A 19,068-nucleotide genomic window follows, 5' to 3' on the forward strand; every position below is an offset into this window, starting at 1 on the left:
CTCCACTTCGCTGATCCTCAACACAGGGGCCCCACAAGGGTGCGTGCTCAGCCCCCTCCTGTACTTCCTGTTCACCCATGACTGCGTGGCCACGCACGCCTCTAACTCAATCATCAAGTTTGCAGACGACACAACAGTAGTAGGCCTGATTACCAACAATGTTGAGACAGTCTACAGGGAGGAGGTGAGGGCCCTGGGAGAGTGGTGCCAGGAAAATGACCTCTCACTCAACGTCAATAAAACAAAGGAGCTTATCGTGGACAGGAAACAGCAGAGGGAGCACGCCCCTATCCACATCGACGGAACTGCAGTGAAGGTGGAAAGCTTCAAGTTCCTCGGCGTACAGATCACTGACGATCTGAAATGGTCCACCCACACAGACAGTGTGGTGAAGAAGGTACACAGCGCCTCTTCAACCTCAGAAGGCTGAAGAAATTTGGCTTGGCCCCTAAAACCCTCACAAACCTGTCGGGCTGTATCACCGCCTGGTACGGCAACTGCACCACCCACAACCACAGGCCTCTCCAGAGGGTGGTGTGGTCTGCCCAACGCATCACCAGGGGCAAACTACCTGCCCTCCAGGACACCTACAGCACCCAATGTCACAGGAAGGCCAAAATGATCATCAAGGACATTAACCACCCGAACCACGGCCTGTTCACCCCGCTATCATACAGAAGGCGAGGTCAGTACAGGTGCATCAAAGCTGGTACCGGAAGACTGAAAAACAGATTCTATCTCAAGGCCATCAGACTGTTAAATATCCATCACTAGCTGACTACCACCCGGTTATTCAACCCTGCACCTTAGAGGCCTTTTATCACTGGCCACTTTAATAATGGAACACTAGTCACTTTAATAATGTTTAAATAATGTTTACATACTGCTTTACTCATCTCATGTATATACTGTATTCTATTCTACTTTATTTTAGTCAATGCCACTCCGACATTGCTCAATCTAACATTTATATATTTCTTAATTCCATTATTTTACTTTTAGATTTGTGTGTATTGTTGTGAATTGTTAGATACAACTGCAATGTTGGAACACAAGCATTTCGCTACACTTGCAATAACATCTACTAAATATGTGTATGTGACCAATAAAATGTGATTTTTAACAACCATGTCATCCATTCATTGCTTTTCAGGGTTTTGAGGATCAAAGGCAGACAACGTCCTATTTATAGCTCATCTCAGTCAACTCTATGGAACGTTGACCCGTGCACACCTAGCATGCCCAGGTGTCCAGAACGCCGTTTACACTCAAGGATATCAGCAGGCAACCTATGGCAACGTTTGGCACAGATTCTGTCAGGCCGAGGTGAACAGCAGCCAGTGTCAGCATACTTGATGAGCACCAGTGTGCGCGGAAGGCGATTGCTAAGTGCCTTTCCAGTTTTAGATGATGCCCTCCAGCCAATTCACAATGATGTATTCCAGGCAGAGGAGGCTGGTGGGAGGAGCTATAGGAGGACGGGCTCATTGTAATGACTGGAATGGAATTAAGGGAACGGTAACAAACATATGGAAACCACGTTTGACTCCGTTCCATTTATACCATTCTATCCATTAATGAGTCCATCCTCCTATAGCTCCTCCCACCAGACTTTACTGATTCCAGGCTAACCTACGAAACAGCCAGGCATGCCAACAAAGGTAGGTAGAAATTCCATATAACTCAGCAATCTCAGTATATCAACTAGTTTTCCATTTATGCTGTATTGTACCAGCCTTCTGACTATGGTGGCCCTTGCAGGTATATTGAATACTTAAAGAAGTGGGTGGAGAGAATGCAGTAAAGAGGCACACCCAGAGAAACAAAAAGATGTTGGTTCCGGACCGTCTTCACATGCTGTTAGACGATGGATACTACCTTCAGCGGTCTCCCTTCGCTGGAATGAGCCTGCCCTATGGAGACATCCCCTCAGCAGACTGTGTAACAAGTAGAGAGGGTGCTCTGCTCTGTCAGTGATGGATGCTCTTAATGTATGCCTGTCACTCATCTAAATGTCCAACCTCAAATTTGTCAGCAAGGGAAATGTCTTGGTCCAGTGCATTGTAATAATGAAATATGTATAAGTAAGAATAGGTGTTATAATCATCATAATGACTTTTCACCTCATTGGGCACACTCCACTGTTCCAGGCATAGGTCAAATCAACGGGCTGTGGTGTGTGTTTATTGCTAATGATGTCACTGAGTGGTGGTACAGCCTACCCCATAACTGTCAAGAAGCAGCTCAGAGCAAAGGATGTGGCCATCCAGAACCAGCTGCCCATGTTAACTTGTTGGAGAGTGGAGGTGCATTCCCTCCTCTTCAGGTGTGAACTAGAATCATTGAGACCAACACAACTAATGAATGACTCATATCAAGATACAACAGAACACTAATACTAATGATCAAATTATTTCATCGGCAGTCTGAGATCGTCCCTGCTAAAAACCAGGGAGGACACTGTTGATTGTGTGACAGTCTTTAGTTTTGAAGCATTTACCTATCCTCCTACAAGGTGCCATCTAGACTTTTTCTTAAAGGTCAGACTTTTACAACTAACTTCATTATAATTTCATGCAGTCTTTCATTGCTTCATAAAGTACATGCATATTGGAACCTGTTAAATGATCTATGTTCAAATAAAATATTAATTACCTGACACATTTTTTTAAGCAGAATATTGAACAAAAGAGCATCAGGACAATAAAGTATTTTTTTTAATTTAACCTTTATTTAACTATGCAAGTCAGTTAAGAACAAATTCTTATTTACAATGATGGCCTAGGAACAGTTCTTGTTCAGAAAGACAGATTTTTACTTTGTCAGCTCGGGGATTCAATCTAGCAACCTTTCAGTTACTGGCCCAACCATCTAACCACTAGGCTACCTGCTGCCCAAAGTTTAACCCTGTTAATTTGCAAATCAGTTTGGTGGGTTCTGACCAATCATATCTTTCCCTACCAAAACAAGACCTAGATTAAGATGGGCAATCTTTTTGAATGAGAATGGAGAACACAAGGAAAATAAGTCTCTTCAGCCAGCTTTCATTTGCTTTTACAAAGAGCTTCTCTGAGAGCGGCTCATTGCAACGGCAGTGGAATATTCTAGATGCAGAGGGTATTGCAATCTTGATCAGGTGATGGCGCTCAAACAGTTGGTCAGGATAACAGAAATTACTTGTTGAAAACCTTAATAAATCTTGACAAAAAGTTTGCTTTAGTTTTTCATTCTTAAAAACTCCACTGAAAGTACAACAAAAAATTATAAAAGCAATACGTTTTATTCAAGTGTAATTGCCTGACTTACGTTTTTCTTCAGGCATCAGGTTGGCAATGTGGCGAGTAATGGGGAGCTAACGCAGAATGCATCATTGAAAGGCAGCCACTCTGTCTAGCTGTGTGACCAGCGAGACATCCCCCTGATATTTCTACAGAACACCGTCCCAACGCCAGAGCGGACCCTTTTCCAAACCCAAATATGGCACTGCAGGCAACCCTGAGCACTCGCCACAGAATAAAACAACACTTTGTTATGAAGCACAAAAACTGGTGAAGAGGAGCACAGTGAGGCATCTCAACATGCCTTTGTAAACACACAGACATTCCTGTGGAACTCAGCCAGCACTGTTATATAGCACTATGATTAGAATCAGGTCTTGAATTCAAAACAGCCATGTCATCAGAATGATTCATTAGCTGTTATTTTACATTTGTCATTTAGCAGACACTTACGCGCTCAGTTCTCACTCATTCTTAAACATAGCTGTGGAATTTCATGTCAGTGTCTTAAAAAGGTTGGCTGGTGTTAGTCATGGAACAGATCTGTGAGTATTTATCCTCTCTCTCCTGTAGGCAGAGACCAACAGACTAAAGGCTCAGGGTTCCATGATGTCTGCTGTGGCATGTCTCTGTTCCAAAAATCACTGTCGCCATGGTAGTGGCGATGGTAGTGCCAGTAGTAGTCACTATGAAAATCTGCCTAGTGCCTTCACATCAATTACTTTATATATTGAAAATACTAACTAAACTGGTCTGTCTTTTGTGTGTGGTTTTCTTTATCTAGGGTGTTTCAGGAAGACATTTGGAAAGAAATATGAAAAGCATACGCATAACATTTACATTTAAGTCATTTAGCAGACGCTCTTATCCAGAGCGACTTACAAATTGGTGCATTCACCTTATGATATCCAGTGGAACAACCACTTCACAATAGTGCATCTAAATCTTTTAAGGGGGGGGGGGGGGGGGGGGGGTAGAAGGATTACTTTATCCTATCCTAGGTATTCCTTAAAGAGGTGGGGTTTCAGGTGTCTCCGGAAGGTGGTGATTGACTCCGCTGTCCTGGCGTCGTGAGGGAGCTTGTTCCACCATTGGGGTGCCATAACCATGGTAGCAATTAAAAGGGAACAGTTTGGAGATTATGGGGAAATTATTAGACGAAAGGTGACGACACAACAGATCACCTGACACAATCCAAACATTAGACTGTTGATTTTAAGTGCATTTTACATTTACTGTACTTTTCGCCACATTTCTTGATAACGAAATCTGAAAATACTCTGGATACATTCAGTAACATAAGAATATTCTTGTAAAATGTGGGGAAGGCGCAACATAAAACCAAAAAATGACAAGGGTTTGAGTGAGAGGTCAAACTGTTGTCTCCAAGTGGCCACACACCTCTCCAATAGGAACTGTGTACATAAGTCATTTCAATGTACTTTTATGACTCAAAAGAAGAGTCTTAAACTTGGTGTTTTTTTTAGCTCTCCTAGCTGTGCCATTGGGGAATTAGAGCAAAAACACTTGTAGTTGTTTTGTTTGGAACACAGCCCTGCATCTCCATCTTTACACAATTACTGTTGTTTACGCAATCCAAAAACAGTCCATTATAAATTGCAATCTGGTTCATGTGGGCATAATTAGAACGCTTGTTCTATTGCCAACATGACTAGCTAAATTATGAAATAAGATATTACAGTGTTAGGCTTTCACAAAGAAATTCAGAGAAACAGATCCTTTTTGTGAGCATAGAATGGAGTCATGCGTGCATTGCGTGGTCCACAGCAAATTTTCTTCAAAATGCAACAAGGATAGGCTCATTCTGTTGAGGACAACCCAATGCTATGTCATCTTGTAACTGTACATCAAACATAGTGATCATAAACGTTGACACTGTATATAGCATTGGTTTTAAATGGAAATGTTAAGTGCGCATTTGGATTCACAGGGGTTTGGCTTGCTTGTATGACGAAGCGGTATTTATTATAATCCTCATCCTTTCAAATACATAGTCCTTGTAATTTACAGCAATTCCCACAGGAAACCAAAAATGTGCCCAATGTGGGCAACTTCTTGTCTCATGCAGTGTTCAAGTTCAGAACAGCGGTCAGTCAAACCCCATACAGCGCTGTGAAGCGCAGAGTCAGAGCTCTGACATGTGTAGTATGTTACTTTGCAGCCACTGCGTTCCAATTTAGGCGCTTATTAGTGTCCAAATCTACAATTTTCAACCCGTATAACGTTACGAGGGCTACCAGGAGTGTTTATCCTTTTAGGTTAAAGGAGAGCTCTGCATTCTTTGTCTGGCAGACTCTGGAATGATGGAATGATTCTTCCCCAGGACACGAGGAAGGTAAATCTCTGAGAATCATACCTGACACTTATATAGGTTCACAGAGTATTGGCTGGTCCGCACTGACTGGAAGCAACTGTTGAGGTTTTCTGTGGAAAAACCAAAACCCTTACATAATGACATAGTTTATTTGGCTCTAGCCATCACAAGACATTATTTTGGGGTTTGCCTTTAAGATGCAGGATTATTGAATGCCACTTGATAGGTTAACGAAAAAAGTTGTGTTGCAAATCCTAATCAGTTTACACATGCCCATTCCATGTTTTTCCTCATTCTCATCAGGTTGAGCAATTGCCTGAAAATCAAACAGGAATACCAGCTCTCCAAAGATGAAGTACTCCAATACTCTGTGTGAAACTGCCTCACTGGTTTTTATTTTAAACAATTGCATTTATCAGAAGTATAATGTTAAATCTCTATTTGACAAAACACCTTTATAGAGGAACTAATTACCAAAACAATGTATGTGAACCATCACATGAAAAAAAAAAACAAAAAAAAAAAACATTTGAGATTTGTAATGTAATAACAGTCAATGCAATTTTGCTTATTTGTATAAAAGTAGCAGAATACATTTGTAAATACAAGTTGAAACATGTACCATAGAAATCTCAAATAAGTCTTGTCAAAATTCTTACTGTGCGGTGCAAACAGAACATGCCTCTAAATCAGAGTGCAACACAGTTTCAGGGTCAAGGTTAAGACAAACTCAACAAAAAAAGAAACGTCCTCTCACTGTCAACTGCGTTTATTTTCAGCAAACTTAACGTGTGTAAATAACGAGTCCCTGAACAAAGGGGGGGGGGGGGGGGTCAAAATCAAAAGTAACAGTCAGTATCTGGTGTGGCAACCAGCTGCATTAAGTACTACAGTGCATCTCCTTGTGGACTGCAACAGATTTGCCAGTTCTTGCTGTGTGATGTTACCCCACTCTTCCACCAAGGCACCTGCAAGTTCCCGGACATTTCTGGGGGGAATGGCCCTAGCCCTCACCCTCTGATCCAACAGGTCCCAGACATGCTCAATGGGATTGAGATCCGGGCTCTTCACTGGCCATGGCAGAACACTGACATTCCTGTGTTGTAGGAAATCACACACAGAACGAGCAGTATGGCATTGTCATGCTAGAGGGTCATGTCAAGATGAGCCTGCAGGAAGGGTACCACATGAGGGAGGAGGATGTCTTCCCTGTAACGCACAGCATTGAGATTGCCAGCAATGGCAACAAGCTCAGTCCGATGATGCTGTGACACACCGCCCCAGACCATGATGGACCCTCCACCTCCAAATCGATACCGTTCCAGAGTACAGGCCTCGGTGTAACGCTTATTCCTTCGACGATAAACGCGAATCTGACCATCACCCCTGGTGAGACAAAACCGCGACTCGTCAGTGAAGAGCACTTTTTGCCAGTCCTGTCTGGTCCAGCGACGGTGGGTTTGTGCCCATAGGCGACACTGTTGCCGGTGATGTCTGGTGAGGACCTGCCTTACAACAGGCCTACAAGCCCTTAGTCCAGCCTCTCACAGCCTATTGCGGACTGATGGAGGGATTGTGCGTTCCTGGTGTAATTCGGGCAGTTGTTGCCATCCTGTCCCTGTCCCGCAGGTGTGATGTTGGGATGTACCGATCCTGTGCAGGTTTTGTTACATGTGGTCTGCCACTGCGAGGACGATCAGCTGTCCGTCCTGTCTCCCTGTAGTGCTGTCTTAGGCGTCTCACAGTACGGACATTGCAATTTATTGCCCTGGCCACATCTGCAGTCCTCATGCCTCCTTGCAGCATGCCTAAGGCCCGTTCACGCAGATGAGCAGGGACCCTGGGCATCTTTCTTTTGGGGTTTTTCAGAGTCAGTAGAAAGCCCTCTTTAGTGCCCTAAGTTTTCATAACTGACCTTAATTGCCTACCATCTGTAAGCTGTTAGTGTCAATGACTGTTCCACAGGTGCATGTTAATTAATTGTTTATGGCTCATTGAACAAGCATGGGAAACAGTGTTTAAACCCTTTACAATGAAGATCTGCGAAGTTATTTGGATTTTTATGAATTGTCTTTGAAAGACAGGGTCCTGAAAAAGGAACGTTTCTTTTTTTGCCGAGTTTACATTACTATGTGGACTAAGCAAATGAACAGGCTACATGATCACACAGTACATTCCATAGGCAACACCAGCGATGCCTCAACAAATAGATACTGAAATGATAGTGCTATTGGAAAGTATTCAGACCCCTTGACTTTTCCACATTGTTACGTTACAACCTCATTCTAAAATGGATACATTGTTTTTTCCACCTCAATCTACACACAATACCCCTTTTGGATTCGGGGTTAAACTTAGAATATAGTTATACTCAGAAGTATAGGAACATTAGTTACAAAAGAGACATGAGGGGTGCCATTATGAAGCTTGGGAGGGGCTGAATGCAGGGAAAACAATCACGTGACAGTGCTGATAAGGGGAGAAACCGTTGAAAGCTCATATCACTTAGTTCCCTGCTTAGCAAGAATGATGCAATGTTTAGCGATAAGGAGGACACTCCACCCAAAGTGGGGTATGAATACCACCATGGGGGAAGCCATGTCAGAGTCTGAATTGCAGCTGTATCGACCCTTTGGGAAGAATTAAACTTGGATAAATTAGAACCTAATCAGACCAGAGAATCTTGTTTCTCATGGTCAGAGTACTTTAGGTGCCTTTTGGTAAACTCCAAGCGGGCTGTCATGTGCCCTTTACTGAGGAGTGGCTTCCGTCTGGCCACTCTAGCATAAAGGCCTGATTGGTGGTGTGCTGCAGAGATGTTTGTCCTTCTGGAAGGTTCTCCCATCACCACAATGGAACTTCAGAGCTCTGTCAGAGTGACCATCGGGTTCTTGGTCACCTTCCTGACCAAGGTCCTTCTCCACCGATTGCTCAGTTTGGCCGGGCGGCCAGCTCTAGAAAGAGTCTTGGAGGTTCCAAACTTCTTCCATTAAAGAATGATGGAGGCCACAGTGTTCTTGGCGACCTTCAATGCTGTAGAAATTTTTTGGTACCCTTCCCCAGATCTGTGCCTCAACACAATCCTGTCTCGGAGCTCTACGGACAATTCCTTCGATCTCATGGCTTAGTTTTTGCTCTGACAAGCACCGTTAACTGTGGAACCTGATGTAGACAGGTGTGTGCCTTTCCAAATCATGTCCAATCAATTGAATTTACCACATGTGGACTCCAATCAAGTTGTAGAAACATCTCAAGGATGATCAATGGAAACAGGATGCACTTGAGCTCAATTTCGAATCTCATAGCAAAATGCATAAGTATTTAGACAAGTAAGGTACTTGTATTTTGATTAATACATTTGCAATAATGTCTAAAATATGTCACTTGGTCATTATGGGGTATTGTGTGTAGATTTAACTTTTTTTATTTAATCCATTTTAAAATAAGGATGTAACGTTAACAAAATGTGGAAAAAGGGAAGATGTCTGAATACTTTCCGAATGCACTGTAACTAGATTTCTTATGTAAAGTATAATCCCAACAAAGGTTTTAGTATTATGATTGTTCTGTAGATGTGTTGAGAAAGTAGTCCTAAGGCTTGTACATTCCATGGAAGGTGACAGGGATGATGACCTCCACCTCAGCCCGTGCGATCTCTGTCAGGTCTCTGGCATTGAGGATGAGGAGGTACCCTGGCCTCTGGTCTGCTCCAGGGTTCACCACGATGCTCAACAACACCCCTAGCAGGAGGAAAAGAGAGCAGTTTCACAACCACAAAACCAGAAGTGTGCGAGAGAGGCATACCTACATTTTTATTTCAAGTTGTATACTACCGGTATGTCAGCATTTTACATCACACTGAGGTGAATCCTACTGATGGGTTCTGACTTAACTTGAAATATTGTTAAATCATCAGGTATCCTATAGAAAGGAGAAGGACCACAGTCTGGTTTCTAAAACAGAAGTTAATGGTTATCTGTAGGAGGAACGTATATGATTGCGGTCACTGATAAGGGTGGAGAGCTGTGGATTAGTAAGGAATGGGGGCCGAGTTCAGTTACAATAAGCGAAAAGGAGCAGTTTATTACCTGCATCACTTAACTTCCTGCCTAGCTATACATACATAATATTTAGAGGAAAGGAGGAGACTTCACCCATATTGTGGGCTGGAGATAGATACACACACATATACATTTGAAGTGGGAAGTTTACATACACTTAGGTTGGAGTCATTAAAACTTGTTTTTCAACCACTCCACACATTTCTTGTTAACAAACTCTAGTTTTGGCAAGTCGGTTAGGACATCTGTGTGCATGACAAGTAATTTTTCCAACAACTGTTTCCAGACAGATTATGTCACTGTATCACAATTCCAGTGGGTCAGAAGTTTACATACACTAAGTTGACTGTGCCTTTAAATAGCTTGGAAATTTCCCGAAAATGATGTCATGGCTTTAGAAGCTTCTGATAGGCTACCGTAATTTCCGGACTATAAGCCGCAACTTTTTTCCCACGCTTTGAACCTCGCGGCTTAAACAATGACGTGGCTAATATGGATTTTTCCCGCTTTCAATTTATAAAAAAATAAATAAAAAAACACATTCTGTGAGTGCTCAGTTTTTTGGCGGCATGAAGCTTTCATTAGACCAATGAAATTGCCGAACGGGTTAAGGTCAAACAACTTTTTTGTTTACTGTTTAGATTAAATCGAGCGCTCTCAAACTTCCCATCATTCTGATTACGGTAGTCATTTTGTAACCCTCATCATGGCAAAGACACGGAGAAATGCATATGATGCAGCTTTCAAGTTGAAGGCGATTGATCTGGCTGTTGGAAAAGGAAATAGAGCTGCTGCACGGGAGCTTGGGCTTAATGAGTCGATGATAAGACGTTGGAAACAGCAGTGTGAGGAATTGACTGAGTGCAAAAAGACAACTAAAGCTTACTGCAAATTTTTTATTTTTTGTTACAAGCCGTGTTTTGTTAAAGCCTATTTATTTTAGTTACAAGCCGTGTTTCGTTAAAGCCTGTGTAAAGTTAATTTGTTTCAGTGTACCGGTAGGCACCTGCGGCTTATAGACATGTGCGGCTTATTTATGTTCAAAATAATATTATTTTTTTTAAATTCAGTGGGTGCGGCTTATATTCAGGTGCGCTTAATAGTCTGGAAATTACGGCAATTGACATAATTTGAGTCAATTGGAGGTGTACCTGTGAATGTAATTCAAGGCCTACCTTCAAACGTAGTGCCTCTTTGCTTGACATCATGGGAAAATCCAAAGAAATCAGCCAAGACCTCAGAAAAACAAATTGTACAGATGAACGTGGTACCTTCAGGTGTTTGGAAATTGCTCCCAAGGATGAACCAGACTTGTGAAGGTCTACAAACAATAGTACGCAAGTATAAACCGCATGGGACCATGCAGCCATCATACCGCTCAGGAAGGAGACGCGTTCTGTCTCCTAGAGATGAACGTACTTTGGTGCGAAAAGTGCAAATCAATCCCAGAACAACAGCAAAGGACCTTGTGAAGATGCTGGAGGAAACAGGTACAAAAGTATCTATATCCACAGTAAAATAAGTCCTACATTGACATAACCTGAAAGGCCGCTCAGCAAGGAAGAAGCCACTGCTCCAAAACCGCCATAAAATACTCAGACTACGGTTTGCAACTGCACATGGGGACAAATATTGTACTTTTTGGAGAAATGTCCTCTGGTTTGATGAAACAAAAACAGAACTGTTTGGCCATAATGACCATTGTTATGTTTGGAGGAAAGAGGGGGAGGCTTGCAAGCCGAAGAACACCATCCCAACCGTGAAGCACGGGAGTGGCAGCATCATGTTGTGGTGGTGCTTTGCTGCAGGAGGGACTGGTGCACTTCACAAAATAGATGGCATCATGAGGCAGGGAAATGATTTGGATATATTGAAGCAACATCTCAAGACAGTCAAGAAGTTGAAGCTTGGTCGCAAATGGGTCTTCCAAATGGACAATGACCCCAAGCATACTAACAAAGTTGTGGCAAAATGGCTTAAGGACAACAAAGTAAAGGTATTGGAGTGGCTATCACAAAGCCCTGACCTCAATCCTATAGAAAATGTGTGGGCAGAACTGAAAAAGCATGTGCGAGCAAGGATGCCTACAAACCTGACTCAGTTACACCAGCTCTGTCAGGAGGAATGGCCAAAATTCACCCAACTTATTGTGGGAAGCTTGTGGAAGGCTACCCGAAACGTTTGACCCAAGTTTAAATTGTTTAAGGCAATGCTACCAAATACTAATTGAGTGTATGTAAACGTCTGACCCACTGGGAATGTGATGAAAGAAATAAAAGCCGAAATAAATCTCAACTATTATTCTGACATTTCACATTCTTAAAATAAAGTGGTGATCCTAACTGACCTAAGACAGGGAATTTTTACTAGGATTAAATGTCAGGAATTGTGAAAACTGAGTTTAAATGTATTTAGCTAAGGTGTATGTAAACCTCCGACTTCAACTGTATACAGTGGGGGGGAAAAAAGTATTTGATCCCCTGCTGATTTTGTACGTTCGCCCACTTACAAAGAAATGATCAGTCTATTATTTTAATGGTAGGTTTATATGAACAGTGAGATACAGAACAAAAAATCCAGAACACATGTCAAAAATGTTATAAAATGATTTCCATTTTAATGAGGGAAATAAGTATTTGACCCCTCTCCAAAACATGACTTAGTACTTGGTGGCAAAACCCTTGTTGGCAATCACAGAGGTCAGACGTTTCTTGTAGTTGGCCACCAGGTTTGCACACATCTCAGGAGGGATTTTGTCCCACTCCTCTTTGCAGATCTTCTCCAAGTCATTAAGGTTGAGGCTGACGTTTGGCAACTCGAACCTTCAGCTCCCTCCACAGATTTTCTATGGGATTAAGGTCTGGAGACTGGCTAGGCCACTCCAGGACCTTAATGTGCTGCTTCTTGAGCTACTCCTTTGTTGCCTTGGCCGTTTGTTTTGGGTCATTGTCATGCTGGAATACCCATCCACGACCCATTTTCAATGCCCTGGCTGAGGGAAGGAGGTTCTCACCCAAGATTTGACAGTACATGGCCCCGTCAAATGATGCAGTGAAGTTGTCCTGTCCCCATAGCAGAAAAACACCCCCAAAGCATAATGTTTCCACCTCCATGTTTGACAGTGGGGATAGTGTTCTTGGGGTCATAGGCAGCATTCCTCCTCCAAACACGGCGAGTTGAGTAGATGCCAAAGAGCTCCATTTTGGTCTCATCTGACCACAACACTTTCACCAGTTGTCCTCTGAATCATTCAGATGTTTATTGGCAAACTTCAGACGGGCACGTATATGTATTCTTGAGCAGGGGGACCTTGCGGGCGCTGCAGGATTTCAGTCCTTCACGGCGTATTTCAGTCCTTCACGGCGTGTGTTACCAATTGTTTTCTTGGTGACTATGGTCTCAGCTGCCTTGAGATCATTGACAACATCCTCCCGTGTAGTTCTGGGCTGATTCCTCACCGTTCTCATGATCATTGCAACTCCACGAGGTGAGATCTTGCATGGAGCCCCAGGCCGAGGGATATTGACAGTTCTTTTGTGTTTCTTCCATTTGCGAATAATCGCACCAAATGTTGTCACCTTCTCACTAAGCTGCTTGGCGATGGTCTTGTAGCCCATTCCAGCCTTGTGTAGGTCTACAATCTTGTCCCTGACATCCTTGGAGAGCTCTTTGGTCTTGGCCATGGTGGAGAGTTTGGAATCTGATTGATTGCTTCTGTGAACAGGTGTCTTTTTTACCGGTAACAAGCTGCGGTTAGGAGCACTCCCTTTAAGAGTGTGCTCCTAATCTCAGCTCATTACCTGTATAAAAGACACCTGGGAGCCAGAAATCTTTCTGATTGAGAGGGGGTCAAATACTTATTTCCCTCATTAAAATGCAAATCAATTTATAACATTTTTGACATGCGTTTTTCTGGATATTTTTGTTGTTATTCTGTCTCTCACTGTTCAAATAAACCTACCATTAAAATTATAGACTGATCCTTTCTTTATCAGTGGGCTAACATACAAAATCAGCAGGGGATCAAATACTTTTTTCCCCCACTGTATATACACACACACACACACACTTGTGCTGGTGGGAACATGTCTGTTTGTTCAGCTGTCTGACACATTGGGTGAATAAACTTGGTTTGAGCTTTTATAGTTGTCTGGCAGTTTTTATCCTGTTATTTAAAACCTAACACTCCTTAGGTATGGTAATTCATGCCACTTGATCCAATTGAAATGTTAGACAACAGATTGTGATATTATAGAATCGCCTAAAACCCTTCTGTTTACCATCATCTTCCTCCACAGAGTCTGGGGTCTGCACAAAGATGGGTTCTGAGGGGTAAGAGTCTGGCTCCTGCCACACCCACGTCTCCTTGGTCTTCACGTTCAGTTTGCAAATCTGGAGCAGGACACAATCAAACTCACTCCCTGAATGACTATCAGCAGGTTAGTTTAATCATAAACCTAATCAAGAGTTGGACAATGTACTACTAGTTCTCATCTGTGTGCTATACTTACCCTGTCAGGGATGAAGTGGTTCAGACCCAGTCCATAGGCATAGCTGTAGTTCTTCCCAGAGAACTTACTGTAGTTGATCTGAGGAAACTCAAATGCTGCAATGATAAAGGATTTTCAGTGACTGATTCTACAGAATAAGGAAAATCTTACGACTGATAAGATTTTGATGCCACTCTTAGTTAGTGGCATCAGATGGTATAAGAATAGGGGAACCATCAAAGCTGAATGAAACACGCTGTTTGGGTTACCTTGTCGTGGTCCAGAGAACAGAACCTCAGGCTCCAGCCAGATGGTTCCATCACTGCGCATCACTGCAGTGGCTGTGGTGTACGGAAGGGATATCAGATTCTTCCCCTGTTTCTCCTGCAAGTACAAAAGGGAAAGACTTCACTGATATAGTCCTCTATTCTGAGAGGATAACATCAAAGCAGTGGTTACTACTTACTTCAGAAATTACAAGAATAAGGGCACAAAGCTTACTCTGTGGACGTCTATGGGCAGAACGTATCGCCGGACCTCCGGTTGAGGTGCCCTCATAGCAGCTTTCTTCACTTCCTCCCAGTTCTCCCGCAGGTTGGCCAGATATAGGTAGTTGTAGACAAACTCATGACTGAAACCAAACAAGAGAAAGGGGCACTAGATAAGTGTCTGGTACATATGTTATTCTCAAGTCATTACAACAACTGGTCAATACCTACCCTTTCCAAGTGCACAGGTCAACAACGACGAAGCCATCGTCCTCATAGCTGTTGATGTGATGGAAGAGATTGAAGGCAGAGGTCCTGAATTTATGCTCTATGTATTTAGCTGGGTCCTTCATAGCCAGATGGAACCATGTCTATATAAGAAAAATACTATTATCTGGTGATGAAGACATTTGTAATAGTGAGATTAATATAGTGCCAATATATCAATAATCAAAGTGAAATGCTAACAGGCTTTGTATACAGTTAGAGAATAGTGGTCTACAAGTTTCTTTACTTACACCCATGGTTTCGTTTGACTCAAAGCAATCCATGTAATTTGTGCCCCAGATGCTCCAAGCAGTCAAGAATTTTAGAAGGTTGATCTTTATTGGAGTCTCAACAAAGACAAAGTAGTTTTCTGTCATTCCAAAGCTGATGAACGACACAGAAAAAGCATTGAAATAAATGTAATAAGCACGAATGTTCCAATATAGAATGTGAACTCAATCAACGATGTCACTAACCTATGAACGTATGAGGGCTTGAATCTCTCACTGCTGGGTAGCTGCACAAGAACCTTGGACTTTGCAATGGGATCTGACTTGTCTGAAAACAAGCATCAGAAAAAGACAGACAAAACCCAATGCACTTAATTTAGGGACATCTCACTTCAAGAAAATAGTCTCAATGCTGTCTGCAGAACTAACCTTTCTGTGTGGGAGGAATTTTTACAATGTTGTAGGCCAATGACATGTTCTTCCCAAAACAGTTCCCAAGGTTGTACACCGTTCCATCACTTTCAATGTGTGGATGAGCCGTCACCCCATTGACCGAGAGGTAATCACACAGGTCCACCTGGAGAAACAGTTTGTGAGACTTCTCCTTTGTGACGTACGACAGTTCTTATGTTCAATCTATCTGATGTTAGCCAGGGTGAGCAGCACATACCTTTTTCAGAGTCTCCAGTGTGTCTGGGTCCACTTTGGTGATGTAGTTGGTTTCTGTGCAGGCATAGAAATCCTCACCAACAGGGTACACATTCACTAAGCAATTATCTGTCACCTCAATTCCTTTGAAGTAGGTGAAAAACCTACAAAGACAGAAGAAAAGGATTCATGAAATGAGGAAAGCATGGATAATTGATGTAATGCCTAATAACTGAATTGTGAGGACATTGTTTTACTTTATCATAAAATTAGAGCAAATCAGACCTTGAGAATATATTTTTGCAGGGGTCTGGGTAGGCTGCTGTTCCAAACTCAGTGATGACCACTCTTTTCTCTGTCATGGCTCGCACATAGGCATCTGTTTTGACAAATCTACAGAGGAACATAAGGGTTAACTTAGTCTAAGCCCTGTCATTTTTGGCCTTACTGCCTTATTAGCCCATACAAAAGCATTGAATAACAGATTTACTACATGGAACAACAGTCCCCCCAAAAAATCCAAAGAAAGTTAGTTCTGAAGTGTGTCTTTTATCAGCGATATAAGATAGGACATTTTCTTTTTTACATTTAGTGCCTTATTTTTGGTACTAAACAGTCTCCATATATACACTGTACTTCCATTCATTTTTTCCCCACAACTGGTACCGGGGGACCTTCAGACTTGTGAGCATCCTAGAGCAAAACATGTAAACTGTTCGGACGCTCCAGACAGAAGTTGGCAGATCAGCTGTACCCATTTCAGACAAGTCCCAAGACGCTGGTGGGGGTCATAAAGCAAAACGGAGAACACCATCGTTTTCTTGAGAGTCCCATTTGCAGACACTACAGACGATTTTGTAAGATAACTGATTTTCGGGATGTCTCATGGTCTGACAAACCCCGCTCTAGCTCTGTCACCTTTCACCGCAGATGCGGAAGTGCGACTTTGGCAGATGCGGTGGATTGAGACGCATCCAATGCAAAAAAAATATATAGCTCTAGCGAAAACTGACTTATGGGTATTTTTTATTATGCCAATTATATTTGCGCGGGTGCGCGAACATCGACTGAAGTTGAAATAATACTGTGAAAATGACAATTCCCTGTTAGTGTAAGAGTAGGTGGGGGGGAAGAAGGGGGAAAAAAAGAAAAAAAAACTTGGAATTTCAGCCTGTTTTGTAGGGATGGAGTTTATTGACCAATAACAAAGACTTAAACCTCTGCCAATAACAGTTCGTTTTCAGGATACATACTGTCTCTCCTCCATTAGGCTCATTCAATTAGGTCCCTCACGCAGACCACTCCCAGACAGTCCTAGCAAGATTCTTGCATGAGAAATTACTTTTTCAATTTAAACAGTCAAAAATAATAAAAAAACTCACAGTAAGGTACTTAATTGTTAACTAGAAATGATTTGATAGAGATAAAAAAAATGTAAAAGCTGCATTGGACCTTTATAAACAATTAATATGAAGCTTGGAACATACAGATTGGGAACTGTTTTAGCTTTCAGAAGCCTTTGAGAGCAGAAGGTCTCTGTGCTTTAGTCACTGTTTTAATTAGAAACAGCCCAAGCTGAGGTTGCCCAAAACATTCCAGTCAAATTTACTGGCAGAGGGGAACATTTCACAAAACTCCACAACTACTACCAGTGTGTTACTGTAAAATTATTGCAAGCCCTCCTCATAATATAGATTTCACCACCTTCAGTGTGTAAACGTGTTATGCATCGTCACTGAAGTCAACACGCAGGGGCTTACTTCCGATAGTAGGTCACATGGCCATTCTTTAGGTCAAACTTGTGCATGAGGGCCTGGCCATCAAAAAGGTGGTAGAAAGGTTCAGCCCCCACCTCGAACAGGCCGGGTCCCAGACGCAATAGACTGCCACTCAGCCATTCTGGAATCACACCTGAACACAGCATGAAATTATCCATGTTAACCTGTCATGCTCAATCTTCACACAGCCATGATAAAACACCAAACCTTCTTGCTTGTAAACCAAAGGGGAGTGGAGTCTTAAGACCTGTTCCTCACCTACCTACAACGATAGCAGGAATAGGTTCATTCAATTCTTCACACGTCTCAAATATTTTCATGTACCCACCAGCCGGATGCTGAATTCTGAAAATGAAACAAAAGTTAAAATAACATCCATTCACAAAAGCATAGGCTGCTGATCTGACTTTTCTGGCCCAACCTAAAAATCGAAATGAGGTACCTCATTCTGCCCTAAATGTGAAGTTTTACTTCATCAAAACCAACAACTACAATCTCAGACCAGAAAAAGAAATGTTCAACTGCTTGACAATAGCATGCAGTAAAACAGTAATGAGAAGGTACAAATGTTTATTTTTTTAAAGAACTTAGCACAACACAGTTACTCAACAATTTACATACTCCTGTCAGTTATGCAACACGGAAAATCTGCAAAAGTTTGCTTACTCACCAACTTACTATATTCTTGTATAGGAAAGTTATGTGAAGTGAAGGAAAATGTACAAAAAAAAAAAAAAGAGTTACTCACCGACTAACCATTTTCCTTTAGAGAATAAACACAGCTTGCGTGCAGGAAGCCCAGTCAGAAATGTGGAGTGAGCAGCAGCCTTTATAGACAGTTCCATTCCCATGCAGAGCGCCGGGAGTCTGAGAACCTACCCCCAAACCAGAGGTCTCTGAAACAAAAGTTCCTTTGTGTCCAGACCATTCAGTTTCCAGTGAAGTTTAGCCCACTGCCACCACACAATTCTACCCCTTCAAGGAATTTCTCAGCCTAATTAAGACCAGAACCACATTTGCTAACCTGAGAGCCCCAAAAGGTTACAAAAGGGGCTAAACAACAAACACTTAACTGAAGTGAACAGGAAAGTAATGCAGTTCATTATGCAATATCTTTGGTTTCAAATATTTGTTCTACACATTTTGTCAGAGGAAGATGTTCCTACACTAGTTAACCAATTTGATGGATTCCAGATGAAAACAAGTTTATATTTAATCAATATTCTCTGTAGGCACCCACACGGAGGGTGTTTGTTATGGATGAGTATGATTAACGCCGTCTTCCTTTTCTTCATCCTGATCTAGATGAATGAAGCTGTCAGTTGGTCAGACTTGGGTTGCAATGCACTTGGAATTATAACAGATTTCTCTGCCACATCCTTCCAGGGACAGTGCAATGATACTGTGTAATTTGTGCATTTTAAAAAGTAATTAGTGATGCAAGTCAGTTATTCTGTCTGAGTAGCAACCATTGCTCTCCCTTCTTGTGCCAG

General features: G+C 42.2%; 1 protein-coding gene across 1 annotated transcript; it reads right to left on the minus strand.

The window, feature by feature from the left end:
* Window positions 1-5,980: 5,980 nt before the first annotated feature.
* LOC106584339 (retinal Mueller cells isomerohydrolase) lies at window positions 5,981-18,449 on the minus strand. Its single transcript, XM_014169523.3, has 14 exons — window positions 18,324-18,449; window positions 17,838-17,920; window positions 17,558-17,708; window positions 16,083-16,190; window positions 15,820-15,961; window positions 15,579-15,726; window positions 15,396-15,477; window positions 15,171-15,303; window positions 14,884-15,023; window positions 14,666-14,795; window positions 14,434-14,548; window positions 14,186-14,280; window positions 13,955-14,066; window positions 5,981-9,353 (listed from the first exon to the last, which is right to left on the minus strand). Exons 1-14 carry the CDS (start codon window positions 18,332-18,334, stop codon window positions 9,205-9,207), a joined length of 1,599 nt encoding a protein of 532 aa, XP_014024998.3. The 5' UTR covers window positions 18,335-18,449; the 3' UTR covers window positions 5,981-9,204.
* Between the last annotated feature and the right edge of the window lie 619 nt (window positions 18,450-19,068).

Source organism: Salmo salar, chromosome 23 (genome assembly GCF_965601325.2).
Source record: "Salmo salar chromosome 23, fSalSal1, whole genome shotgun sequence".
Lineage (NCBI taxonomy): Eukaryota > Metazoa > Chordata > Actinopteri > Salmoniformes > Salmonidae > Salmo > Salmo salar.

What these genes read in the sequence shown, in the direction of transcription:
- LOC106584339 (XM_014169523.3), bottom strand. An exon ending in AAGCCCTCATACGTTCATAG is followed by an intron (nt 15,304 to 15,395) that starts GTTAGTGACATC and finishes GTCGTTCATCAG; the next exon opens with CTTTGGAATGACAGAAAACT. An exon ending in TGCCCATAGACGTCCACAGA is followed by an intron (nt 14,549 to 14,665) that starts GTAAGCTTTGTG and finishes TTGTACTTGCAG; the next exon opens with GAGAAACAGGGGAAGAATCT.